The 27,998-nt window shown below is 34.5% G+C and overlaps 1 protein-coding gene across 9 annotated transcripts in view; it reads left to right on the top strand.

Annotated features, from left to right (window-relative positions):
* RELCH (RAB11 binding and LisH domain, coiled-coil and HEAT repeat containing) overlaps positions 1-27,998 on the top strand; it is a 106,858-nt gene that overhangs the window by 77,304 nt on the left and 1,556 nt on the right. For 2 of the 9 annotated variants that reach the window (XM_004745590.3, XM_004745592.3), the window contains exons 23-29: positions 3,113-3,195; positions 3,972-4,035; positions 5,438-5,576; positions 9,316-9,432; positions 13,894-13,982; positions 17,140-17,210; positions 22,418-24,143. In XM_004745590.3, coding sequence (XP_004745647.1) covers positions 3,113-3,195; positions 3,972-4,035; positions 5,438-5,576; positions 9,316-9,432; positions 13,894-13,982; positions 17,140-17,210; positions 22,418-22,538 — 684 coding nt within the window. In that variant the 3' untranslated portion in view covers positions 22,539-24,143. Of the gene's footprint in view, positions 1-3,112; positions 3,196-3,687; positions 3,771-3,971; positions 4,036-5,437; positions 5,577-9,315; positions 9,511-10,781; positions 11,719-13,893; positions 13,983-17,139; positions 17,211-20,905; positions 21,051-21,954; positions 22,090-22,417; positions 24,144-27,998 lie in introns of those variants that run through there. The other 7 variants (XR_006602153.1, XM_004745591.3, XM_045065687.1 and 4 more) reach the window with 7 other exon arrangements.

The following is a 27,998-nucleotide window of genomic DNA, read 5'->3' on the forward strand; positions in this document are numbered from 1 at the left end:
TTCAGGTTGATTATGAACTTCTGAGTCAAATTTGAGAAATTTATTTCAGGATTTTTTCAAACTCATTTATGATAAAAAATTTTTCAGTGATCATGCCAGTAAAAGTCATCAGTAGAAAAAAATAAAGTTAGTTTTTTGGGGGAGCCTGGGTGGCTCAGTTGATTGAGTGCAACTTAGGTCATGATGTCAGGGTCCTGGGATAGGACCCCCGAATCAGGCTCCAGCCTCAGCAGGGCCTCTGCTTAAGGATTTTCTTTCTTGCTCTCCCTCTGCCCCTCACCCTATTTGCTCTCTCTTTCTAAAATAAATAAATAGGGGCGCCTGGGTAGCTTAATGAGTTAAAGCCTCTGCCTTCAGCAGTCATGATCTCGGGGTCCCTGTATCAAGCCCCACATGGGGCTCTCTGCTCGGCGGGGAGTCTGCTTCCCCTTCTCTCTCTGCCTGCCTCTCTGCCTACTTGTGATCTCTTTCTGTCAAATAAATAAATAAATAAATAAAATCTTTAAAAATAAGTAAATAAATCTTAAAAGAAATAGTTACTTTTTTGTACAGTTTTTGAACAAAATCGTACTGAAAGAATAAGTATGTTTCATTAGGTTTTTTTAAAACTAATACTTCATAATTTACAATTGTGCTTGCTTCCCCCTGCCAATCAAGTTAATTCAAAATAAAAACGTAAAAAGCGGGACATTTATAACAAAAGAAAATTTTTAATGTGAGACCATAAACTGTTGAGAAGAAAGCAAGAAATGGATATACCAAGGACATAATAGGAGATACTTAGTGACATTATATGCTAAATGCAGCTCTTAAGTTTTCAGACAGCAGGACAAAAAGGGGAAATTCAGTCTGTCATTGTTAAATAAGAGGTAGTATGTTACTTTTTGAAGTGACAGATTGTTATTGAAATTGATTTATAAGGAAACTGTCATATGACATAATGGATTTCCCAAAAGATGCAGAAAAGAACTTTATGGAATGATTCCTCATACTAGCTAAGCATGTAACGGTAGCCAGCTCAAAGACAACTGAGGTTTGTGAAACCCATGTGGCTGAGTCCGTTCTCTAACTGCCTATTGTCTCCAAAACCCTGGACAGGTTACTTAACTTCTTCCCTAAGACTCCGTTTCTTCATATGTTAAAACACGGATATTAGTCATTGTACTTGGCTCACCAGGTTTAAGGTTCAAATGAGGGGCACTTGGGTAGCTCAACTGATTAAGCACAGCTGCCTCCGCTCAGGCCATTATCCCAGGGTCATGGGATCAAACCCTGTATGGGGCTCTCTGCTCAGTGGGGAGCCAGCTTCTCCCTCTCCCTCTGCCACTCCCCCTGCTTGTGCTCTCAAGTAAATAAATAAAATCGTAAAAATTTAAAAAGGTCAAACAATACATTGTATGTAAAATGTATAACAAGCGATAGCTCTTAAATTTTCCCTTTTTTTTTTCTAGCTTAATAAAGAAATTACTCCTAAAACTACAGAGTAATGAAAAATTAACTTGTCCCCTAGATCCCCCCCTCCTTTTTAAATGCTTTTTGGCTGGTACAAGATAGTAGAAACTTTAAAATACACTTTACTGATTCAAATCCAAGCTATCTTATTTATAAAGTGGTACAGAGAAGAAAGTTTTATTTAACAGTATTTGAACTTCTTTCCACTATTTCTTTCTGCTTGATATCTACTATATTTAAGGTGGTAGCGAAAGTTCTTTTGTCATTTTATTCCAGCCTAATTATCCATGTATTTTTATAAAAGTTATTTCAGAATGTGGAAGTAGATTTTAAAGTCAGTCAGTTGTTAAATAGAATTAAGAATTAAATTAAGAATCCCATGTAAAGTGAGTTCTGCTGTCTCTGATATGGTGTATAGGGGGAATGTGTTAACATGTTAACATGCACACAGTGTTAGGTTTTTGTTACTAAAAATTCATGGCATCGTCCATCTTCCATGAGACGTAGATCTCCTACAAGGTGAACAGACTGATTAGCATTTAGGATTCATTTGTTTTTTAAATTCTGAAATTGAGAATGTAGGATTAGGATGTCGCCCTTTTAAAAACAATGTATACTCCCCAGTATCGTCCTCTTCTACTCTATTTAGGGTTGGTTGCTAAATGGATTATTTTATCATTAGAGCATGGAAATAGGTTGGTCTGACTGTGCTTATCATATTTTTCCTATTCATTTGAGCTTTTAGAGAAATGTAAAAGAACTGTAAATGTTAACAACTTGGACCGGCCAAAACAATTTTTTAATTAATAATTTCTTCATTCAAATACATCAGAAATCTTATATCTTGGACTACTCATAATAATTAAACTCACATTTCTTGAATGCATGATCTTTGTCAGATGCAGTCCTTAGGTATATTACGTGTAGTTAGTAGCACAATGATCCTTTAGGATAAATAACAATATCACCACATTCGGATGAGAAAACTGAGTTTCAAGAGATTATGTAACATGTCTAAGGCCACATGGCTAAGAGGAGAGGTAGAGTCTGAACCCAGATCCAATTCCCAGACGTAGTACTTTCCACTTAGGCTGCATTATGTCTCTGTACCTCAAAAGAGAAAACTGTAATGTAAAAGGTTGGGAATTGTCCTGGATTTTTATGTTGACCTGCCATGGAACAATCAGAGCAGTTCAGTGGTGTCTGCTGGCCATTTGAGTTTGGTTTAAAAACAGTCCAGTTTGTACCTTGTTGGTCATAACAAAATGACGCCAGATTTACTTCAACAATTTTAACCATAGAATCCAGTATGTATCTTCTTTTTAAGTTTAAAAAAAAAAGAAAAGGTTTTTTTTTTTTTTTTAAATTGTATTTAATTGAACACAAAAATTGCCTGGATACTTTGACCAAAAGTACAAACTGCCATTGAATTGGTGACAAACTCTGTTTTCGTGGACTGCTAGGCTATTTAAGCTTTATTCTCTTCCTAAGCATTCTCTGCCTTTATAAAGCACTCTAGAAGCAATATTTGCTTAGCTTCTAATTTTGGTTTTGCTTTTGTGTTTTCTCTCTTTCTCTTGGTTGTTCCTTTCTTCTTCCCGTGGCACTGTTTGCTCTTTCCATGCATCACCTGTGAATACCCCCCACGCTGACCAATCAGCTGTTGGTGAAGGGGGTGAATGAAACTCTGGTAGCTCAGAGGGTTGTTCCTGCTCTCATTACTCTCTCCAGTGACCCTGAAATGTAAGTGTCATTCCTGCCTTTTACATTCAGCATCCCTTTCAAAATGTGCCTGTCAAGAAATAACCATCAGCTTTTAAATCCATTAAAGAATATATTTATCTCTTTAAAATAATAATATTGGATTATATTCACTTGATTTTAAAGTTTATTATACTGTTCGTGTATCTCTTTTTTGAATGTCAGCCATCACATTTGGAGGCCATACATGAAAAGAATACATTAAAATCATTCTCAGTAAACATTTCCAAAACTTAGAATATGCTGATGGACTATTTCTTCCAAGCCAAGAAAGGATGCTCTGCTAATCTCACTAACATGTTGTTACCAGTAAGTATAGTGGCATGAACCAAAGGCTTAACATTTTAATGTCTCATGTGGGTGACTAAACCAAGAAAGACCAATGAGTCTGCCTGCCCATCCTCAGTCACAGCTAACCCAGTTCTCATTCCAGTTTACCAAACCATTTTTTATTGCATGTTGACTGGTTTACAGCTGACTCTTCGAGGCATGAGTGAAGCGTTAGTTGACAAGCGGGTTGCTCCGGCCCTTGTTACCTTGTCCAGTGATCCTGAATTGTGAGTTCCACAGACTGCGACCTTAAGTTACCCTGTCTGTCTTTTTGAGCATTCTTCTTGGTCTGCTTTTTTTAAATTTAATTTGTCATTGCTAGAGACTAATACAGTATATTTACCTTGTACTTACTTTGATATACATTTTAATAATCAGTTTTTCATCTCAAAGAAAGTTTCAGTTTCTTTCTTTTTTAATTCTAACAGCTCTGTCAGAATTGCCACAATTCCGGCCTTTGGCACTATTATGGAAACCGTTATTCAGAGAGAGGTAGGAAATTATTGAAATTTACTATCTGTGTACTGTTGAGGTGATGATGCATTACCCACATGCATCCAGTGCTAGGGGGCAGGGAGCATTATACCTTTTAGTTTATCTCTTAGTTCGTTATGGGCCAGAGGAATATCTCAGTATGGAAAATATGAGAGCCTTTCCCAAAGTATATCTTCATATCCTAAGGAAATCTCCATCTTCCTCCTCAATTAGGAAAAATATAAGCCAACTCTTAGATGTTCCATTTTAAGCTTAGCTGAGTATTGCAGTTTTGAATAACCTTCGAAGCAGAAAACCTTCTGTTCTCCAGTAGACTTCTAGATAGTCGACATAAATTCCTGATTACCAGTTTGCACAGATTTGAAGACAATTTTGCCAGATAACTTTAGGAACACCTAAAAGAAAGACCTATTTCAGTTTTATAAATGGAGGCTAGAGGGCACCTCTTTTCTCATAACTGTGTCACTGGTGCAAGTCTAGTGAGCTGGTAGCATGTCACTGCGGCACATAGAACTGTGACAGCCCTCTGTTAGGCCTGCTTCAGGAGATTATCAAGTTCTTTCTCCCTAACAGTGTATTTTGATTTAGAATCTTGTGATTTAATTTCAAGTTTGTTACATTCTGTCTGCAACATTAACTGTAAGACACTTCTTAAAATTAGTATCAAAATTTCGTTTTGGACATGTCTTATACAAATGAAAAACTCTACAGATAGAAAATAAATCATTTGTGCACGTATTACATAGCCACTTAAATGGAAAGAGACATTTTACCTCCCCCCAAAAAAGGAAACACTATTTTATGAAGTTCCTTTGTCATAAAGATTTTTTAATAACAAATTAAACAACTTAGTTTTGTGGGGGAGACGTTTTCCATCTTTTCCTTATATATTTCACTTGTGAAGCAACATTAAAAAGTGTCATTCTGCAAAGCTTGCAGTCTTGGCAGAATTTCAACATGTTCTTAAATCCTAAAATAAAAATGTCTTTTAGGGAAATGTGAGTAAGATATAAGTCATTAATGACTCACTGCTTTCAGAAGGTGAATAATTGGGTAATTTACACTGTGATTGGTTTTAAGAATTAAAATGTAGATACAAAATCATTATAAATTTATGTTTTTCTCTCTGGTGGGCGTTTTTGTTTTTACAGTTTGTTAGGGAATATTTATATTTTCAAGAAAATAAAAAAAAAGAATTAACAAGCATAAACAAAAATATAAAAACTTTCTGAACCGAAAGACTAAATAAGTACTTGTTTAATTGCAAATTTTTCATGTCCTCTTGATATAAATCATTTGAATCCGTGTTGCAAGCATGATTAATGTATAACATTCTCTGTAACAACTCTACTCTATTTTTAATATTCTGTGAAATAACTGTACAATATCCAATTTTAAGTTGCTGGAAAGGGTGAAAATGCAGTTGGCTTCTTTTCTGGAAGATCCTCAGTACCAAGACCAGTATTCTTTGCATACAGAGATCATAAAAACATTTGGTAGAGTTGGGCCTAATGCAGAACCGAGGTTCCGAGATGAGTGTAAGTTACATTTTTCTACCTTTTTTTTCCTGAATTGTAATTTAAGATGAAATTCAGAAGCTTCTCTCAGGATTTGTCCTATGTTAAAGCCCTTCTCCACTTTATCTTTCGTATACTGAAAGCTAAAAGTGAACCAAATTTGACTATTGTGAACTTATCAGTAATACTATTACAGGATACTTTTTATACTATATACTGACTGCTGTAACACATGAAAAGTAATTCATAAACAATTTCAAGTTATTTTTAAGATATTTTAAAATAACTAAATTTCAAAATACTATACTTTGTTCTATTTTAAGACTTACTATTTAATTCTCATTTTTAAGGAAATTTTTATGTGTTTCTAAATCATGTTCTTAAGAAAAATATGCTTTTCTTCCACTTGCCATGCCATTCAGCTATGATCAATGATTTTGTTTTAATGCACAGCTTGTTCATCTACTAATGATTTGCATAATTATCTGCTAAAGCATTTTCTTTAGTTTCTGTAGTATCTCTTTTACTGTAGGCCTCAGCCTTTATGACGGGAATTTCTTTTAGTGGCATCAAAGTATCCAGTAATTATTACTCCAAAAGCATATGTCAGTTATCACCGCTATACTTCTTTAGTCCTTTAATTTTTAGCAATTTGACATGCCCTAGAGAGGACCACAACTTTGGCTTCTTAAAGTCATTTTGGTTTCTAGAACAAAATTGTACTCTCCCACAGTCTAGTTGTTACATACCTGGCCTGATATTTTTAATGTAAGTGTCATCAACAAAAAATATTGTTAGGAATTGGACAGCATTGTCCAAAAGGTCTTTCGAGGGCATAACACTTACTGAGCTACAGAAACATAACCTCAAAATGATTTTTTAATGGGTAATGTTGATGACATGAGAAAATAGCAATATTTCATGATTAGTTGACAGGAAAAGATTTGGCATTTTAGCTAGCAATAGGGATAGTTCCACATACTGTAACATCAGATTTATAGGCAATTCTAGTAAAAACTGTAAAGGTACTTTGACCAGCTTTGTTGAGGCTGTCATTGTTCTGAAGTGGAGAGACTAAGTCCTGGCTTTTAGATCAAGGAATTGGCTAAGTAGGCAATGAGCCTTTGGTGTGTGCCCATGTTGTCAAGTTAGTAACTCTCTAGAACATGGTCTAACCTTGTACACATTCAAAAGAAAGGTTTATGCATTGCAGAGAAGAATGACATTTTCTTTTCATAAAGGGAATCTTGGGAATATTGACAATAGATGTTCCACTGCTTGAATAGGTGTAATAAACCACTTGTTATCCCTACGGCCTTCTACAATTTAATGTATACCCACAGATACGTCTTAACACAATCTTCTTTCACATTCTGGTACAACCAGATTTTTTTTTCCCCCCATTTAAGACAAAAAAACTTTTGTTTTCTTTTGTACTTATTGCCCAGTGCTTTTCGTTTTACTTTAAAACTTTACCCTGAGGACTTTAATGTACTATCTTAATAATTTAGTGGTAGAGTAGAAGTCATCTTGACAAGAATTCCATACTGATATCCATCTTTATTTATAGACCGTTGCTTTTTAGGAGTTTACAAGAAGGTCAGAGAATTCTTGAGTTGTAGTATCTTCCTTGGATTGGCATTTTATCTCTTAGAGATTTGTCATTCTATTTCTTAGAGAACAGAATCCAGTGGACTTTTTTTTCTTTCCCAACTCCTCATTATCACAGGACGTTTTGGTTTTGATTTTTTTTCAGAGGCCATTGGTTTTATTTGGAACACAATTCAATCTTCTGTTGTTGTTTCTGTTCAGCCTTTTTACTTTATAAAGCCCTCTGAAAATGTTCAGTCATATGCTGGAAATTTTCTAACATGGCAATTTTACATTTCAGATTAGTTGGGGTTTTTTTTTTTTTGACGTTCTTTATTTCAGTTCTGAGACCATTTGCAAAAAGAAAGGATAAGTTTCCCTTTACTTTGGCTGTTGGATCTACCCCAGATATTTTTGGAAAGTTTATTGAAATCAATTTTTATAAAGTCTCCTATGGATTGATTTTGTTTGTAGTGTAGACTCTGTCTAATCTGCCCTTAAGCAAAAGGCTTCTGCAATGACCTTATGTTATACATTTCCTGTTTTCTTTGCCCACTGAAGGTCAGTTGTAGAATTATGCAGATCTTGGTTAGTAAATCTTCTAACCATTTTTTCCATCTGAGGAGTTATCAGTTAAATAAATTAATTGCTACAGATATGGTAGCTAGGATACTATGTATGTAACAAAATGTTGAATTCTGTAGTAAATTTTTGTCTGTCTTCTGAGCTTTAGAAGGCTCTTAGATCAAGAGCCTTTAATTGGCTCTAGAGTTTAAAGTAACTTAAATAGATTGTTTTCTAGTTAAGCAACTTTAAGGGGTTATTGTGCAGTATGGTTATTGAGTTTCTAGGAAAAACATTAAGGGAAGGATTACTTGTCTAGGAGGTCAAAAAAGGAGCGGAAGGAATAAAGAGGCATGTGTCAATAGAAAAAGAAATTCAAGGAACATTCTAAAGGCTGAGGGGAAGTGAATCTCAAAGATTCTCTAGAGAGACTGTCTTAGACCCACCATTTTATTGAGGCCTAAGCGTGCCAGTTAGTGAATTGGAGTTTCAGTGAATTCAGTGGGAAATCAATGAATGTTTGAAGTTTTTGTCTCCCAGGTTTTTCCGAGAGCTCCTTTTAAGTATCTTGTTACTAATTTTGATAAGTCAAAATACCCTAAAAATGGCCATTGTTAATTCATGGTTTTCATGGTTGGTTTGTTTGTTTCAGTTTTGGGCTATTTACTAACATAAGTATAAAACTTGTGATTATAATGTCGTTAATTAGGAAGCAGGAGGTTTTTCTAGGGGAATATTGTGGCTTTCACACACATAAACTCAATGCAAACATGAAAGAAGTCACTGTAGTTGGTCAAAAGTATGTGCTTATGAGTGGTGTTTTGGGTTCCCTAACCAAGCAGAGATTAGAAAGGGGCCTTGTGAGCAATACTTTAATAGTCCCTGGCCCTGCAACCATTTCTTCAAGGAACCCTGGTTTTACTGGGAAGTGGGATTTAGGAAACACAATTTTAGGCCCTAGAGGTGCTTATTGCTACTGCATTGGATATTGTTTCTTGGGCCATCACTTTTATTTTAGTACTAGGATGTTTATATTTTTGATATTTTATCTTATTCATTGAGACAGAAGGTGCTATTGAGCTCTTGAAGTGACTCGAACTAAATCATCGGTGCTATCTGACATTGGTCTTTCTAAGAATTTGAGAAACTAAAGCTAAGAATTGTTTTATGGAGTGAAATAATTTGATACTGAAAAAGAATAAGTATACTGTATTTGTCCTTTGTTTAGTAGCAGTGATAATACCTGATTTTTAGAAAGAAACTTAATTGTAAAGATAATAATAACATAAGAGGTCGATTGTTTACATTTGTTTATTTGGTTTTCATCTTTCAAATTGGGAAATTTAATTTCAGTGAGGCCAAATAACCTGTAGACACCCTCATATTTAGGTTTTAGTGAGAGTGCTATGGTCTGTTCCTTCCAAATGTTATTCTGAAAAACATACTTTCCTTTCTAGTAAGAAAAACTAAGTGAAGGATCTGAAATCATCCAGAATTAAAATGAAATTTTAAAAATTTTAAGATGAAAAAGAAATTGTTTAGTGTATGAGTATAGTGTGTAGAGTGTTTTAGATAAAAACCTAACAATTTCTTTTTCTTTTTTCAGTTGTTATACCACACTTGCATAAGTTAGCCTTGGTGAACAATTTACAAATTGTGGATTCTAAAAGACTGGATATTGCTACCCATCTTTTTGAAGCCTACAGTGCACTTTCATGTTGTTGTATCCTTGCTTTATTAACATGTATCTATATTTATATAACCATTCTTACAGTGAACTTCTGTTGTTAAAGTTTGAAAGGTAATATTTTTTTCTTCAACTTACATAATGGTTATAGAAAATTAAAATTTGGTTTGACTTGCCCCACCGCGTATTCAAGCCACTCCTAATTTTAAAAGATGATTTTAAATCCTCTGTGCTTATATGTTCTATAATTTTGAAACACTGACAAAAGTTTGATCTATGTTAATTGGCAATGTAACTGAGCAAGAAATGAGTTATAGCTGAAGCTTCTCTTAATCAAAAGGAAGGAAGCATTGTATGTGTTCTGGCATTTAGGTTTTTCAGTGAATGTTTAACCATCTGTATCCTGTGAAATGCTGTGGAGAGATATCACTCTCCATAGCGTGGAGGTACAGTGCCGACATGGCTGATCACCTCCAGTGACGGTAAACTCAAAGATCATCTAACCCATGTCAACCACTACATTTTATTAATGATTAAACTTCAATGATTAAACTAAAGCTTAAAGCCATTAGTGACTTCTTCTGTTTTTTATAGTTGAAAGCAAAACTGTGACTAGAACAAAGAACTTGAGCTCTCCTGTTACATGTTCTCTTTACTATCCTTGACCTAGTAAAATAAAACGAAGAAGGAAGTAAAGATAAAGATGGGCAGAGTGAGCGCCAGCTTCTCTGCTTTCCCATTAAAAGGCAGGCGAGGTCAAGAAAGAGGAAATAAGAGATTGAAAAAGGAGTGAAAGGCTGAATATGCAAACAGAACTATAAAAGTACAGGCTAGCAACATACTCAGAGAATTCTGATTGTAACAGAAAAAATTACAGTAGAGAGAGGTTCCTAGGAGAAAACAGAGGACAAAGGAAGGTTCAGGATTAATACTTATTGTTCCATATTATTATATACCAGTTTGAGGTGATAAGTCAAGTGAACAAGTAATTTTAAATGAAATATATATGTCCCAAAATACCACTGATTGGCACTGGATTCTTGACTGGAACATTCTATCTAGTGGGAGGTCTTAATTTGAACAAATTAAGTAGGGAAAGTAGAAACATAGAGCTGTTAAGGAGCTATTTGTCCTTTGGGATATGTTAAAACTTGAGGTTGGATGAGTAGTTGAGAGCATTTTATTTTTAGGAAATGACTATAGATTACCTGTTCATGTGGATGATGTAAGCTGTGTTTTTTATAATACAGATTATAAAGTGGCAGAGACACCATATTTTGGCAATTTTGTACTTCAACTATCCATATATCTTCTCTAAGTTTATTTCTACTAAAAGGAGAACTTACTATTATTCTTGATTTATCTTGTTGGCATTTTCTACTTAGAGAAGCTAGAGGAAGCAAAAAGAGGAAGTGATATTCCGAACTGGCGAGGAAGAACTCTTTACGAATGGAGAAGTAACGAGACTCTTTCAAGAACGTAATAATGGCATGTCAAAGTTTGTATTCCAAAGCAAGAAAATACTGCTATGCTTATAATTTCCCTAGACTTTGTGAAAATAGATGTTTAGAAACTGAAGCAAAAAGTTATGTATATCCTTGTATAACACAGAGTTTCTAAAGGAATATGCCTCAAGGGAAACTGGAAAGTCAAAAGATAAAAAATTGTAGCTATAAAACCAGATATTCCAAGTAGGCAAGGCAGTGGCTTCTAAAGCACATAGAATCTGTATAGAAAGAATATTATTGTGTGTTTAAGTGTGCTCACAATAAAGAATAAATATAATTAAGTCTTTACACCAATACAGTAAAGGGAAGAACATCTGAACAATAGACCCACTTCAGTTACTTAAAGTGTTAGTTCTTCATGAGTCATAACGTATACTTTTGTCAACAGAGTGCAGTATGGCCACAATAAAATCACATTGTTCTGTGATCCAAATCTGTTCTGAGGTTCCATTGAATTCTGAGCTGATAGAGCACAAGAATATTCCTTTCAACACTGACATCATACCTTAATAAGGACATGGAAAAACTATAGCTTTTAACATTAAGTATAGTAATAAGTAAAAAAGTCATGTTTTTAAAAATTCAAAGGATTTAGAAATGTTTAACCCAAAGAAGAGCTAGCTTGGGGATGAAAAAATAATTCAAAAAAATTATTTTAAATGCTGTTACGTAGAAGCAAGTTTAGGCACACTGTGTAACTCAGGTATAGAGCTAACACTAATAAGAAGGTTACAAAGAGTCTGATTTTATAAGAAAAACTTTCTGGGGGCGCCTGTGTGATTCAGTCAGTTAAGCATACACCTCTTGATTTCGGCTTGGGTCATGATCTCATGGGTCACAGAAGCCCTGTTGGTCTCTGTGCTCAGCACAGAGTCTGCTTCTCTCTATCCCCCTCTCCTTCTGTCCCTCTGTGCGCTTTCTCTCTCTAGAATAAATTAGTCAATCTTTAAAAAATTCTTTAAGAAAAACTTTCAAATTTAGCTATTTAAAAATGGAGTGATCTAAACTATGAATGTCCTGTCATTATTAGCAGTTAGAGGGTTTTTGGCCATCATTCACAGATGAGATAGGGTAACATAATATCAGATAGGATAAAATGACCTCTTTAAGTTTCCAACCCTTAAGAAAGATTGTGTGATGCCACAGGGAAAAGGTATAAACGAACAGTGAGTAGAAAGAGGAGGAGATGAAACTATTTAGCTCCAAATAAGGCCACCTACAGCTTCTTAATCCATGCCCATATTTCTGTAGATCAGACTCTTTTTTTTTTGAGAGAGTGAAAGAGTGTGAGCCAGGTAGGGGAGTGGTGCAGAGGGAGGAGAGAGAAGCTTAAGGAGGCCCCACAGCCAGTGGAGAGCCCAATGTGAGGCTTGGCTTCATAACCCTGAGTAGATTGGTTTCATGATCATGATCCGAGCCGAAGTCGAGTCAGTGGCTTAACCAACTGAGCCATCCAGGCACTCCAGTCAGACTCTTAACTCCTAATTGAAGGGTCCCTCACAGTTACATGTTGGTGGTGCTTTCCCAAGATCTAGAGAACAAGACTACATAGCCATTATGTTGCAGCCCTCTCTAGGACTATAGGGATTAGTTCAACCAAATGATGTCTATATTTTTAGTCCTTCTAAATAATAAGTCACTCATAGGAGTCTTATTTACAAATAGTATTCAAAATTGTATTTGTTTTATGTTTATTTAGGTCATAAATACATATTTTTTTCCAAGATTTTATGTATTTGAGAGAGAGAGTGAGAGCAAACGAGCACAGGCTGTGAGAGAGGGAGAAGCAAAAGGAAACTCCCCACTGAGCAGGGATCCCAATGCATGGTTCCATCCCAGAGCCCTGGGATCATGACCTGAGCCAAAGGCAGAACTTAACTGACTGAGCCACCTAGGCGCCCTGGTCGTAACTGCACTTTTAAGGCAGAAGTTATATATTATTACTGATTTTTTTAAATTAATGAAATTCATTATAGCTTCTTTTTCAAAAAGACTAGTTAACTCATCTTTATAAGGGAACTCACTTACCTGCATTTTTCACTTTAATATGGTATATAGAACACTAAATAAGAATTGTTTTTAAATGGCTAACAACTATGATAAGCTAAGAATGTGCTGTGAATAAACAAAGGGAATTGTTTTCTTGAGAAATATACCTGCTTTCTTCATCCCTCTGAATGTCAGGATAATCAACTAAAATTCTGAAGTGACCACCAAATACAACTAGTACTAAACCTATGTTATTATAGTAAAAGTTCTCTTATCCAATTCAGTTAGGACCAACAGTAGACCAGTTTAATAGGATGGTTAAAGCAGGAAATCAAGAAAATGGTTTATATAACTTACTTTAACTTAAAATACATAATCTTTCCTTTACCAAACTTTGGATGTGGGACTGAGGTCTTTCTTTTGTGTGAGTCTGCTTCCTAGACTTAAATATTATCTTCGTTAGATAAACCCCACCCATAATATAATTGTGCTTTTCAGATTAAGTTTCTTTAAAGAGGATTCAGAAACATTTTAAATACTGGATATAGACCTTTTTTAGTTTTTTTATCTTTTTCCTAATCTTTTACAGTTGTTTTACCCAGACATAATTAAATAGCACCATTTTAAGCAACTGGCTTTTACCAGTTCTTTTAAACTTTTCAACTTAGTTGTCATGGAAACATTAGTTTTCTTACTTTTCGTACTCATTTAAGCATCCAACTAAATTACGCGATTTAATTTTTACACTTACCGCATGCATTTACATAATGTAATTAAATTATGTAGTGTTACAATAATGAAGACCACTGACATAAAAGGATTTGTGGGGTTAAACACAATTGACTCTTGGTAAGTGATTAACTCAACAAATGAGAATCATGCTTGAGGGAAACCTGTTTGCTCTAAGTGATCTGCATGCCTTAGGCATCATTTTTATTATTTTGTTGTTCTTTTGTACATACCAGTTTGGTTTTTAATTCCCTTAACTGCCTGTCTCAAGTCATTTCAGAGGATTTAATGGTTAATCACTTTTTACCTGGCCTCAGATGTTTACGGACTGACATGGAACATCTTTCTCCGGAGCATGAGGTAAGCCTCCATGATGATTAAGCCACTGTGATGATCTGTGCCGACTTCATATGTTTTACTGTCTCCTCTACAGACTTGCATTCTTTATGTGAGGCACGATTATGATACGCTGTGCTTAATTCTTTTAAATCTAGTTTTTTTAAATCATTTTACAGCTTTACTTACTGGTTAGGAGATCTTGGAAAACTCCATTAACATCTTTGATCCTCTGTTTAATTCTGTATAGTTGGGATTACATGATGTCATTCACTGAATGTAATTAGAATCTAATGAGCTAATGTACATGAAATGCTTTTTAATCTGTAAAATGCTAATGCAATTGGATCTCTGACCATTAACTTTCTTAGAAGCCAAGTTTGCATTTTCTGTCTCACATTTCCTTATAACTCTTTTATTCTGTTTGTCTTCTCGTTTCCTCCAAAACCATTTATCATTTATTTCCTATTCTGTATTTTCACCCTGTTTTATCTACCCATTATCATGGTAGGGGTTTGTTTGTTTGTTTGTTTGTTTTTTCTGTTTTTCCAGCTTTTTACAGAGGAAGCTTAGATTATTTGCTTTTAAACTTTTCTTTTCCGAATTTAAGGCTCTTTGTATTCCTTTAGCCACATCCTGTGCATTTGCTACATTGTATCTTTATTATCATTCAGTTCAAATTGGATTCTCATTTCTGTCATTAATTGATCCATGGGTTTTGTTTAATAAGGTAAATTGAGATTTAATTCTCCTATGTTTTTATCAGTTTTTTGTGGTCTGCTTCTTCTGTTAGCTCTTAAAATACCTATTAAAATTATGATTGGGAATTACCTTTTTCTCCGTGTAGTTTTTTCAATCTTTGCTTGGTATATTTGTTGGTGCCTTCTATCAGGTTGAGGAGGCTCCTTTTACTGTCAGCTGGTTGATGTTTTATCATGAAGGAGTCTAGAATATTGTCAGATGGTTTTTTTCTTCCTTAGTTGAGAAGATTACGTGGTTGTTTCTTTTAATCTCTTGATTCATTGTTTTACACTAATGGATTCTTAGACATTAAATCAACCTTTGAATTCTTAAAATAAATCTACAATAAATTCTTACAATAAATAACATTTAGTTATGGTGCATAATTCCTTTTATATGAAGTTGAATTTGGTTTGCTAGCATTTTGTTGAGGATTTTTGCATCCAAGATGAAGGCTAAGCCTGCAGGACAGAAGAGACAATATAAGCCATATTTCACCACTCCTTTAGGGTCGATTGCACTGAAAGTAGGAGTGGTTAAAAGTTGTTCAAAGGATCAGACTCCCAGATTCCCTTTCTGACTTTGGTAGAATTCTGGAACTTTACTTTCTGAACTTGGGTTATATCACATGTAGCTGAGAACAGGAATGAGTGCTGTAACGAGAAGGGGGAAATTAAGTGAAGGCATAATGATGGGAAACTTTGTTACCTTTCCCCTTCTTGGGTCCAAAAATGCTGGTAGTCGGGATTATTCCCACAGGGGAAGAAGATAGAAAGTTTGTTTGTGCCCAATTTACCTTAAAGTGAAGTTACTCATGCATGAAGAAAGTTGTAATCAGCACTTTAGTGCTCCAGTCTTTAGTGGACATTCCAGGACCACCAACCATTTGAGGAAAACCCTCTAACATCAAAGAGATGAAAACATACATGCAAGAAAGAGGGTACTGGAGGAAACAGACAATTCTGGGAACAGAAGAAAAAGTACAAAAAACTTCCCCCAAACACAAGAAAGCAGAAACTAACTAAACAAACAAAATCTATAATCTGTGAGATGAGAGAGTGGAAAATCAGAAAAGATTCAAAGAGGATTAATTTAGATCTAACATGCATATGACAAAAGTCTCATTTAGTAACCAAAGTCCTTACTGTCATCTGCAAGGCAGTCTAAGCCCTGGCTCCCTCTCCCTGCACATCTCAGACCTCGTCTTCTACCCTCTCCTTTGCTCACTGTGGGCCCCCCAGTCTGGCCTCCTTTCCTAGAATGTGATAGGCGTACTCTCACCCAGATGGAGCCTTTGCTCAGCCTTTTCCTGGTGTCTAAAACACTTGTTCCTTCATCTCCTTCATGCTTTTCCTTAAATGTCATTTCCATGAAGACTGCTGGGGATACCTCCATGTAAATTGTAACATTCTTCACCTCGGCCTCCTAGCACCCTATGTTTTATTCAATACTCTTTCCAAAGCCCTCTCACCTTCTAATATACTACATAACTTGCCTATTTTTTATATTTATTTTCAAGAAAAAGCTCTCCGTAAGGTGGGAATGCTCTCTGTTTTGTTTGTGCATTCTTTGTATCTAAAAAAGTGCCTGGCACATAGTAGATGACAGTAAATATTTGTTGTTTAGTGACCTCCATGCCCGAACATGGGCCAGGAATATTCAGGAAGACATTCAGTTTCTGGTGTGGTTACCAGCTTAGAGGAGCAGCTTAGATCCCTCCACCCTTTCCATCACTCACTCAGTCTTCCTGAAAAAATGATGTTAACTCTTAGGTGCCCATTGTATTCCCAGTTACACTTTAGTAACCACAGACCTATACCTGGTCCCTGCTTTAGACATTAAAATAGAGCATCTTACTATTTGCAACGTGGAGAAAGCAAAGCAGCTTTTACTGGGAAAAATGTGTGTGATCATGGAATAAATATATGTTAAATGTATAGATGTACACCAATTTTATTTTTACCATTAGATGGTAGGAAAAACTAAGGGAGAATTGAAGTCAGAGTTAGGAAGGTTAGTGAAAATCAGAATCAGTTATTAGGTTATATGATTGAGGTCCTTTTTTATTTTTAAGATTTTATTTATTTGTTAGAGAGAGAGAGAGAGATCACAAGTAAAGAGGCAGGCAGAGAGGGAGGGAAGCAGGCTCCCTGCTTGCACCAGAGAGCCTGGTGCAAGACTTGATCCCAGGACCCTGAGATCATAAATGAACCAAAGGCAGAGGCTTAACCCACTGAGCAACCCAGACGCCCCTGATTAAGGTCTTTTAAAACTATTTCTGCACGTAATGTAGCAATCTAATGTGAATTTCTTTAACAAAGTGACTGCTAAAACTTGACACTTTTAATTAACACTAGTTTGTGGTAATACTAAAAGTTAAATTAAAAAGTTTAGATTAAATAATAGTATTTCACTAAAGTCATTTTTTTTTTAAAATCAGGTCATTTTAAGTTCCATGATAAAAGAGTGTGAACAAAAAGTAGAGAACAAGACCGTCCAAGAGCCTCAAGGGTAAGACATTAATTTTCTTTTTAAGACTTTATATTGACCTTAATTTCTCTATCTAAATTTTCTGTAGATGGGTATGGTGTTTTATTTTGTGTTACCCTTTAGTCACTTTTGGAAGGTAAGAAAATTATTTAAATCAGTGGTTATCAAATGCTAGTTTATAAACCATGTATCAGAATTATCTGGGGAATTTAAAATTTTCATCTCTACCCCATGCTCTGTGCCATCCTCTCAACAGTCTGATTCAGCCTAGGGATCTGTATGTTTAAAAGCTAAAAACAATGGGATAGGTAGCCGGATTTGGAATCACTGGTCAAAATAGTGTCTTAGAAATTTATGACAAGAATTATAAGGTGTAACTTGATTCACTGCGTAAAGGATTGTAAACTCATGAATGTTCTCCTAACCAAACCAACTTGAATTCGAAGATTCATTGAAGTTAAAATACAAGCATAAATGTGGAAGAGTAAAGGTGGGCATTCAGGAGAGGAAGTAATTTACAGATAGACTGTGTGTACTCTTACCTCTTATTCATGTAACCTTGAGCAGTTAATCTTAAATGGACTCTGTTAGGCATAAAAAGCTCAAAGGTTTTTCCTTTATTAAGATGACTACTAGGAATAAGGTGTCATCCTATCAGGCTAGGTACCCAGACACACACTTACCTCCTCACACCCCCAACTTCTTCCACACACACGTACATATACAGTTTTTTATTTCTTACTGTGTGTCAGAGCCCTTTCTTGAGCCTCCTGGGATATTAGGAACTTTCCTACCATTGTAGCCATGGAGAGTTAAAAAACAGTAAAAGTACTTTGATAGACTTCAATTCTGAACACATAATCTATAAAATTAATGCCAAAGCAAATGCTTCTGTTCATTTGTCATACATTTAGTGTTAAGATTATCTGGTGCCTTATCAGTTGAAAATGTAAAAAGTTTGGGTACAAAATTAAGAAGAAGTATATGTGAAATGCATTCTAAATGAAATTTCATTAATTAGCATGCAGAAATTAAGAAAAAGAAAAATACCTTCATAACTTCCCAAGACTGCTTCAGTTATATGAACGTCCTTTTAAAAAAGTTTATTTTTATAATCATATTTTCCCATTATTCAAAACTTCTATATTATTTTTTTAAACTTTTAGATAATTGCAAATAAGCACAGAATAAATTATGCAGTGAATTCCCATGTGTTCATCCCTCAGCTTCAGTAATTATCAACTCATGGTCAATTTCATTTCATCCATCCCCCTCCTATATTCTGGTATGCATTTCTGAAAGACCAATGCTGTTTTTAGAAACATAAACATAATGTCATTAAAACCAAAATAACTACTTCTTAATATTATCAGTTATCTGGCCTGTGTTCAAATTTCTGATTGTTTTATAAATGTTGTTAGCAATTTGTTGTTGTTTTTTTTCCTTTACAGTCTCTTTCTTTGAGTCAGGATCCAGAATTCCATTCATTGCAACTAATTGACATGTCTCTTCAGTCTCTTTTAATCAGTAGGTTCCCCTTCTGTCTCGTTTTTTTCTTCATGTACTTATTGAAGAAATTGAGTCTTTGTTCTGTAGAGGTCCGCACAGTCTGAATTTGGCCGATTGCATTTCCCTCTTGTTCTTTTAACATGTTCCTCTGTATTTCCTAAATAAATTTGGTGGTTGGGTCTAGATCTAGAGGCTTCATCATATTCAGTGCATATTTCTTTATTTTGCAAGACTACTTCGTAGGAGGAGGTGTGTTTTCATCGTGAGAGAGACAGTGTCTACTTCTCTCTTTGTTTCAGTGGTATTAGCATCTGTTAATGATCAGTACCTGGCTCTACTAATTGATTAACTATTACTAAATATATTACTCTAATTCTGTCATTCCTTCTTCATTTGTGAGCTAGAATACTTCAGGGAAGAAACCTTCCCCCATATGTATTACAATTACCCAGTGATACAGTTTTTTATAGTAAAGGCAAGGTAAATGTTCATTCTTTCACTTTACTTGCCAGTTTTCTAAAATAATGAATTGATTCATCTTCTGATGGTGACTGGTTAGTCACATTTGCTCAAGTATCATAAACTCATGTATTTTCAAATACCTGATACAATTCAGTGTATTGTACTTAGTATCTTTTGATGTCCAAAGTATCCCATCTTTGGCCATTGTAAGGCTTCTATAGTTGACTTCCCAAGCCCTTTCGACATCAATTTGTAAAATGGAATGGTATGGAGGGAGAGAGAAACATTCTAGGATATAAATAGTTTTGCAGATCAGTCAGGTATGAGGTTCTGCAGACGCAGAATAAGAAACGGCAACTGGTTTGATATGAGTTACAAAAGAAAGATCTGAGATTTCCTTGAAAACTTGCAGGAAAGGGATAATATTACCTTACAAGGCAGCCCATTTTTTTTTTTAAAACAATTCTATTTTTTACAGATTACTCTTATCCTAAGTTAGTCTCCCTTCCTATTACTTTTCCTCTCTAAAATGGGTTTCATCATCTGGCAGAGAGATGGGGGGTTGTTACAGACCCCTTTGTAAAACTGATAAAAATGTAAACTTTCTTTTCAGAAAAAAATGCTGTAATGTAATGGTTCTCTGTTGGAAAGCTTTGTGTAAAGTAGGTGCCTATATCCTTTATACCGTATGGAAAGAATCAGAATAACTGGGTTTAGGACAAGACATCTGTATTTTCAGTACTTCTCTGGGTGACTATGATGTATATTAGTAGAGCTATACAAATATATACAGCTATGCAGATATATATTTATATCTAATATTTTACATGTTTAACATTGGTATCTGTTAAGTCTTCTGAATTTACTCTTCTCCAGACTGAACGTCCCAGACGCTTTAACATCTTTGTTGCCCTCTGGTTAGACTATCATTAAAACTTGATAATACTCGGGGCACCTGAGTGGCTCAGTCATTAAGCGGTTCCCTTTGGCTTAGGTCATGATCCCAGGGTCCTGGGATGGAGTACCTCATCAGACTCCCTGCTCAGCGGGAAGGCTGCTTCTCGCTCTCCCACTCCCCCTGCTTGTGTTCCCTCTCTTGCTGTGTCTCTCTCTATCAAATAAATAAATAAAATCTTAAAAAAAAAAAAAACAAAAACTTGATAATACTCAAGTATTATCTGACCCATGCATCCTATTTTTCTCAATGCAAACTAAAATCATACCTTTCAGCTTACAGTATTGTTCTACAGAAAGAAAACAAAACTGTAAACTTGGTACATTAAGGAAAGGCATTAGAGAAAATCTAGGACGTGAACTGGGATTTAAAGATTGTTTAGGCACCAGATAGAAAGGAAGAGATAAGTTAAAAATGTTTTGAACACAAACTTAGCAGGCTTGACGTAGGGGGATCTAGAAATTGAACATTAATTGTAGGTTAAACACACACACACACACACACACGAATAGATTGCTGTGTTTCTTGAATGCCAAGCACAATTTATCTTGTAGGTAGTAAGTAGCCATTGAAGATTTGTGAAAAGGGATAGGATATGAAGAAGTGATTATTTCAGAAGTTAATCTGATCATGCAAGAAGACCAGATCTAAGACTTGGTATAATTCAGTTGGAAGGTATTATCGGTGGAAATAAAAATAAATGATAGATGTTTCATAGAATAAAATCAGAGGATTTGATGATTGGTTTTATTTATTTTTTAAGTTTAATTTATTTAATCCCTACACCCAGTGTGAGGCTCCAACTCATGACCCCAAGACCAAGAGTCCCGTGCTTTCTGACTGAGCCAGCCAGGCACTCCTGCTGATGTGTTTTAAATAGAAGACAGGGAGCCGTTCTATTCACTGTTGGGAGGAAAGGAAAATGTTAAAACCACTAACAAGGAAATAAAAACAGTGGATCATTTCTAAAGTTTGGAGGTAAAAAAGCTTCATGTTAGCTTATCAAAAAAACAATAGTAACCGGACACTTTTTCCAAACTCCTTATGGAGATGATACTTGAAACTTCAAGAGAAAGTTTCAATAGTGAGTTTTGTAATTGAAGAACCAGGAGCCAAATGCCGAAACTTATGGAGGATTACTTTGTGGGAAGAGAATGCAGCAGGAGACAAGTAGAGACAAGGGATTGGCCAGGTTGGTGTACTGGCAGAAGAGCTGTGGGAAGAGATTTTAAAGATGGAGTCATGGTCTGGCATTTAACTTAGTAATTCACAGCGCACACCTTTAAGGACTAAGAAAACCAGAAGCGCTTGACAGCAGCACGTACTTCATCTCTAGTTTCCCTGGACAGGTCCCGGGCTCCTGCACCTCGCCATTCACTGCCCTTGACATGGTCAAACATATTCTCTCCTTTCGTCCTGCAAATGCAATGGGCAAATACAGTTTGCAGCAGTAATTGCAATCTGTATTTTTCAGTTTAAGAAATTGAATCAGAGTAATCTAAAGCATATTGGCCAAGGCTACAGGGCCAGCAAACTGGGTTTATTGTTGGATCACTGGAAAATTGCACTTGATCACTGTTTTGTTTGGTATTATGATAAATTAGCAATCTTTAGTAGTTATTTAGGTGTGTTTACTCCCTATACAGAAGGTTGTTCAAAAAGAAAGAAGAAATGGATTTTAAATTGTTGATTGAAACTAATGCAAGTGGCAGTTGAGGACATTGTGCCCTGTCCTCCCAAAAGTAATATGTCATAGGATTGTTATCAGAACAGTTTGTAAAACCTCACTGTGATTTAATATACTCATTTGTGAAAATAGGGATAATATCTATCTTCCAGGGTTGCTATAAGAATTAAACGAAGTGATGGTGATGAGAAGAAGAGTAACTACTCATAGTTACAGCATGTTATTACGTGCCTGGCACTACTAATAAGCACTATGTGCACTTGTATAATTCTTAATAGACCTGTGAGGTAGGTAATAGACTTATCTCCATTTTACAGATGAGATCAAATAACTTGCCCAGGGTCACAAAGCTGCCAAATGACAGAGCAAAGATGCAGTCTCACTGCAGACTTGCTTCTAACCTCTACACTATACTGTTTCCTTTAATATAAACAGTGAATGTGAAGCAGAAAACCTAGTATGGTCCATAAAAACTCCTGTCTGTAAATACTAGCTTCCCCTTTGTGATACCAGCTCAGAATGTATTTATTAACATTATTACTACTGAAGAAATGAAAAAAATGGATATTCTAGTTTTTTAATTGCTTTACTTGAATTTTAAAATTTCTTTCCTAGCTCAATGTCAATTGCTGCAAGCTTAGTGAGTGAAGATACAAAGACCAAGTTTTTGAACAAAATGGGCCAGTTGACAACATCAGGTGCCATGTTGGCCAATGTGTTTCAGAGAAAGAAGTAAAAGCAGGAAGGAAGCCCCAGTAGACACTAAGATGGACTCAAGCAGACTGGTTCCTTGTACTTGAAGTACTTGCCTTTTTTATTTCCTTGTTTTATGTTCTTGCATTATAATTTTATCCTAACCTCCAAAGATATTTGCACTGCTTTTGATTATTGCTGTATATCTGTTAATTTTGGAGTTATAACTGTGGTGATAGAAAATTGGGTTTATAGTCTGTACCAAGTTTCTCTTCTATGTTCTTGTCTTTTGGAATAATTTTTTTTTTACATATATATATACATATATATATATAGTGAAGAGTTGTTTTTTTTTTAATTTTTGGATGGGATATTAGCAAATCTGTATTATACACTAAGCTATTACAATGGTACTTAAAATAATGTAAATTTGAAGTCATTGTTATAAAGTAATAAAAGTGGAGATTACTTAAGTATTTAAATTATGAAAGAATAATGCAGACTTTTTATTGTTTCTTAACTGACTAGAAAGAGCCACCAGCATTACTCTGTGCCTTTTGGACTTCAGTTTTTCTGTCTGTAGGAATTGTGTGCATTCCATTCACACAGTATTTTATAATGCTGTGATGAATTTGAGTTACAGATCCTACAGAAAGTAGATTATAATGAAACCTTCCACATTTCAGAGCTCTCATGAATATTCTTTAAGTGCTATTCAAACCTCCCCAGCACTTACATGCATATAATGGACTTACCTGAGGAAAGACAGCACATAAACACGGCGGGGGTGGGGGGGGTAGTAACCAAGGTGAATTTTGAAAACTGATATGTAGTAGATTTAAATACTCAAAAGTAAACGTAGGTAAGAAGAGCTAATAATTGTGAAATTCTTCCCCAAATTTAAGTACACAGGAAAATATGGTTTGAATTTGAAATTTAACACTGACTTACATGAAATATTTTATTTAAAATATTTTCTAATGATTTTGATTTCAGAGATTATCTTTTCATTCTGTTTGTTACAGAGAAGTACCGAAAAGTTAAGGACATTTGGGGGCTGCTTTTTTCCCTCTAAACTCAAACTGACATTAGCTAAATTACTGTTGGTTAGTTAACACCTTGTCCCTTACAGTCAGTGACTATTCTTGTGTTTGATATATATTACATAGAGTCTTAAGTCAGTGTACAGCTCCACTGGAATTGGACAGTTGTCTCTGCAGTAATGCAACTTGAAGTAGAAAGAGTGGGACTGGACATAGAAGGGGATGATTGGTTTGAGGGGGTAATGTGAGGCCTTTTTGAAAAATGAATATTTTGGTAAAGAGAATTCTTGTTTGAGCACAGTTGATGCATATAGGCGATTCTTGTGTTTGTTGTATAAACTGTTTTAATACACTTGGAACATAGTTGGATTACATTCACTTCTGGAAAAGATAGCTTACCACACAGTCAAGCTTATAAAATGAGTTGCCATAAACAAAGCCATTTAAAAAGTTCATTCTGAAATTATTTCTTTTACCTGTAGTGACACAATTGTTAAAATTAGTCTTTCAGAAACTGTTGGATTCTAGGCATTCCTGAGAAATTGAAAGTGGCTACCTTTCATGTCAAAATTGTTGATCTATTATAAATAAAATGTTTTTGCATATTTGTTTTTGTTTTGTTTCTGGCTATGTGTATTTATTTTCATTTTGAAGCACTATATATTCTGTATCCAAGCAAAAGGAAATGAGAAGGAATGTATTCATTGAAATGTACTGTTATTTAAGGAATATAATTTATATAAATTACCTATTTAATTTACTTTTACTAAAAGAAGATTGCTGCTCTAAAATGAATATATTTCAGAGACAGTTTAAAGGAACTGTTATGGTTCTCATTTGCTTTGAAATGCAGTAAAATAAATATATTCGTTACCAAATGTATGAATATAAATATTTTTATTGTGATAATTTTTATCAGTTTGTGAATCCATTTGTCTAAATGCTAGTGTTTTCTTTAAAAGGCAGCATCTAGTAAGATACACAGTATATTTCAAGGGAGTCTCCCTTATGCTGTTAAGCATCTTAATGTCAGTAAGACTTCATGTTTATTTTCACAATGATTTTTAAGGCAAACTATGATTCTTTAAAGACCAGATAGACTAACCATACTAATCACTGAAACTGAGTGTGTTCTTCCAAAACAGGCCTTAAAATTCCCAAACTCACTCTTTTTACACAGAAATAAAAACAGTACAGATTTAAATATTTGACTTAACAAAAAACTAAGTGTGCAAAGTAAACTTGATTTAAAGCTAATTTGAAATTATGCCTGTGTTTCTAAAGCAAGCCAGAAATTAAAAATTGTCAGAAACCCAGAAATGCCATAGCTAGCAATTTTGCTGAATTACTCCAAGAACTATGCTTGAATGATAGCAGTATCTAACTTTATATGTGGATGTCCTTGACTTCATTTGTTTGCACCAGTCACCCCTTTTGAAAGATTGCTTTGCTAAACACCAAACAGACTTGCAGCCTGAATGAAATTGTAAATAATTTTAATAGAGTCTCGATTCAAGTTGCTATCTAATTCCTTCTTTAACAGGAAAGAAATACTGGTTCAAATAAATAGTCTCTGATAGAGTTTGGGGAGATGAAATGGCTATGTATTGATTTGTCTTGTCATGATCCCAATTTTTAAAATAACCTATTTTAGACCATTTTTTGAACTTTAAGGACAGGACTATCTCCAGACATCACCTTGTTGATCTTTGAACTGTGAGAGCTAACTACAGTGAACATTGTGTGCTAGTTACCAATTCCTTAACTATTTTTGTATAAAGAATGTATGTTTGAAGAGTTTTGTAATTAGCAATTCTAATTCCGAAAATTCTCCAGATTGGCTAGGTCATAAAATTCCAACTTTGTCTTGGATGTTAACTCTTTTATAAGCAAACTATGAAATAAATTTAGCTTTTCATATGAATAGATATGTGTTTGAAAGTTCTCATGTAACTTTACAGTATGCTTGTTTTCATTACTATTTTATTTCAGTATGTTTAAAAAATAATAGATTAAAGGTGTTTGCTAGTAATAAAAAATAATGTATCTGGTAGATTTCTGAATCTTGGCAAAATAATTGTATTTTAGGCTATTTTCACACTACAGATGGATGTTCTGCATGCATTTCATCTATGGAATTTGCACTCTAGTCACAATCTCTGAGTGGCACATCAGTCTTCCGGATTTTCCTATTAGAACTAACTACAGAAAACTTTGCCTTCTTTATAGTTTACTTTGTTTGCATGTTTAAGAAAAATCTTTAAAAATTCCTGTTCACTGTAAGACCACACCAGTCATAAAGTACATAATAGATAATGAACTCAACACAATATAAGCTATAATATATAACTATACTATATATAGTATATGTATATTATATGTAATATATAAATATATATATTTAAAGTGATAGTATATAAATAATTTTGATGATATATAAATATTTCCTTTGGTTCAGGGTGGTGACAGATGTAAATTATTTACTTTCCTTAAGAGTCTTCAGTAATAGCTGTAAAATTCTGTCCAAAGCATATCTATATTGAAAAGTATATTATTGGGGTGCCTGGGTGGCTCAGTTGTTAAGCGTCTGCCTTGGACTCAGGTCATGATCCCTAGGTCCTGGGATCAAGCCCCACATCGGGCTCCCTCCTTGTCAGGAAGCCTGTTTCTCCCTCTTCCACTTCCCCTGCTTGTGTTCCCTCTCGCTGTATCTCTGTCAAATAAATAAATAAAATTAAAAAAAAAAAAAAGAAAGAAAAGTATATTACTATTTTAATATCCTTTTAATACATTAAAGACTAATCCATTATATTTATTTCAGTTAGATCATTGCATGAATAGATTCCTTGAGGGATTTCAATGTAGTAAAATTTATGTTGGCTTTAAGCTGGCATTTTGTGTTATATGTAATAGATATTAAATTTTTCATCAGTGATTGTTATTTAGGGTTATCATTTGTTGACAATCTACGTTTCAAAATTTTTATGGGTACCTGGGTGGCTCAGATGGTTAAGCTTCTGACTTTGGCTCAGGTCATGAGCTCCAGGTTCTGGGATCGAGCCCCATGTCCAACTCCCAGCTCAGCAGGGAGTCTGTTTCTCCTTCTGCCTCTGCCTCCGATGCATGTGCTCTCTCCTTGTCTCTCAAATGAATAAATAAACTCTTAAAATAAATTTAAAAATAAAATTTTTAAAAACTATTCTTACTGGAAAAACAACCTCTTTTTAAATTGTTGGCATTTCCAACCTTAAGATATTTTTAGGATATGCATTTTCAATGAAGCTGAAAATGTTATAAGTATCTTATGTAACATATATATTGCTAAGTAAATATAATGATTTCTCAGTGACTTTACAGTTTTAAAGATGCTTTATCTACATTTATGATAATTGACAATTCTTTAAATTTTTAGCTTCCTCTATTCATAAATCTCCCTGTTATGTATTAAGTATTGAACCTAAGGTGAATGCTTTTCATAATGTAAATCATTTCCTAATTTCATTTTTATATGAATTTTATAAATATCATTTCCTTTTTAGTAAGTTCTTTTTTGTCTTAGAATCAAAAAGCATGGAAATAATAACATGCTCTCTATTCCTTATAGGACTTAAGGACTTACGCAATAGTAAACCTGAAAGTATGTTAGCACTTAGTATCAGGAAAGTTCAAATTGGATTTAAAATAAGCCCCTGAATAACTAAGGCATAGGTAACTGTGTATAACCTCCTCCCCCATACTTCTGTTTTCTAGTAAGTGTATAGGTTACCGTGACATGCATCATTTACCTAAAATTGCAGTAGAAGGCAGAAACCACTTTTGATTGTTAATTTTGCCTACTTTAACCATTCCAAGAGTTTCCAACCTAGTGAAGACTGGTAAGGTAATTTTACTTTTTGCTTACCAAAACTTGAAATTAATTTTTTTCAAAAGCCTAATAAGTAAATTAGTCCAATAAATTAATTTGTATTACATTATTTAGATTTTATAAAATATTTTATTTACCCTTTGCAACTTCACTCATGTCTTTTGGTATATATTTGATTCTTATAGTAATTTACAGATTTCTTTGGTATGTTATTTGAAGTTCCTTATAACTAAACTTTTCATACTAAGGGAAGAAAAATAAGAACTGCCATTTCTTGAAAATAATTGGTTCCTAGTGTTATCTAAGAGAAGGAAACTCTTCAGTTAACCATTGATCATTGATTTCAAAAGTCAGAATCTGGTTTCTTGAAAACATTACAAAAGTTTTCACATCTTAGGAGGTAAATGCTGCAAACCAAATTTGGAGACCGTTTTGTTCTGTCATACTACTGAAGGCACGATGTTGTAGTGTAATAATCCTCAAGAAAATCATGGAGAGGCAACAGACTAGAGATGGATAAATCTCCTGATTTTCAAAAATGAGAAGCCAAAAGATAAGAAAAAATATGGACTACCATTCTAAATCTATATAAAGC

The sequence above is a fragment of the Mustela putorius genome, unplaced genomic scaffold, assembly GCF_011764305.1.
Source record: "Mustela putorius furo isolate JIRA1106 unplaced genomic scaffold, ASM1176430v1.1 tig00003858_pilon_pilon_pilon, whole genome shotgun sequence".
NCBI classification, from domain to species: domain Eukaryota; kingdom Metazoa; phylum Chordata; class Mammalia; order Carnivora; family Mustelidae; genus Mustela; species Mustela putorius.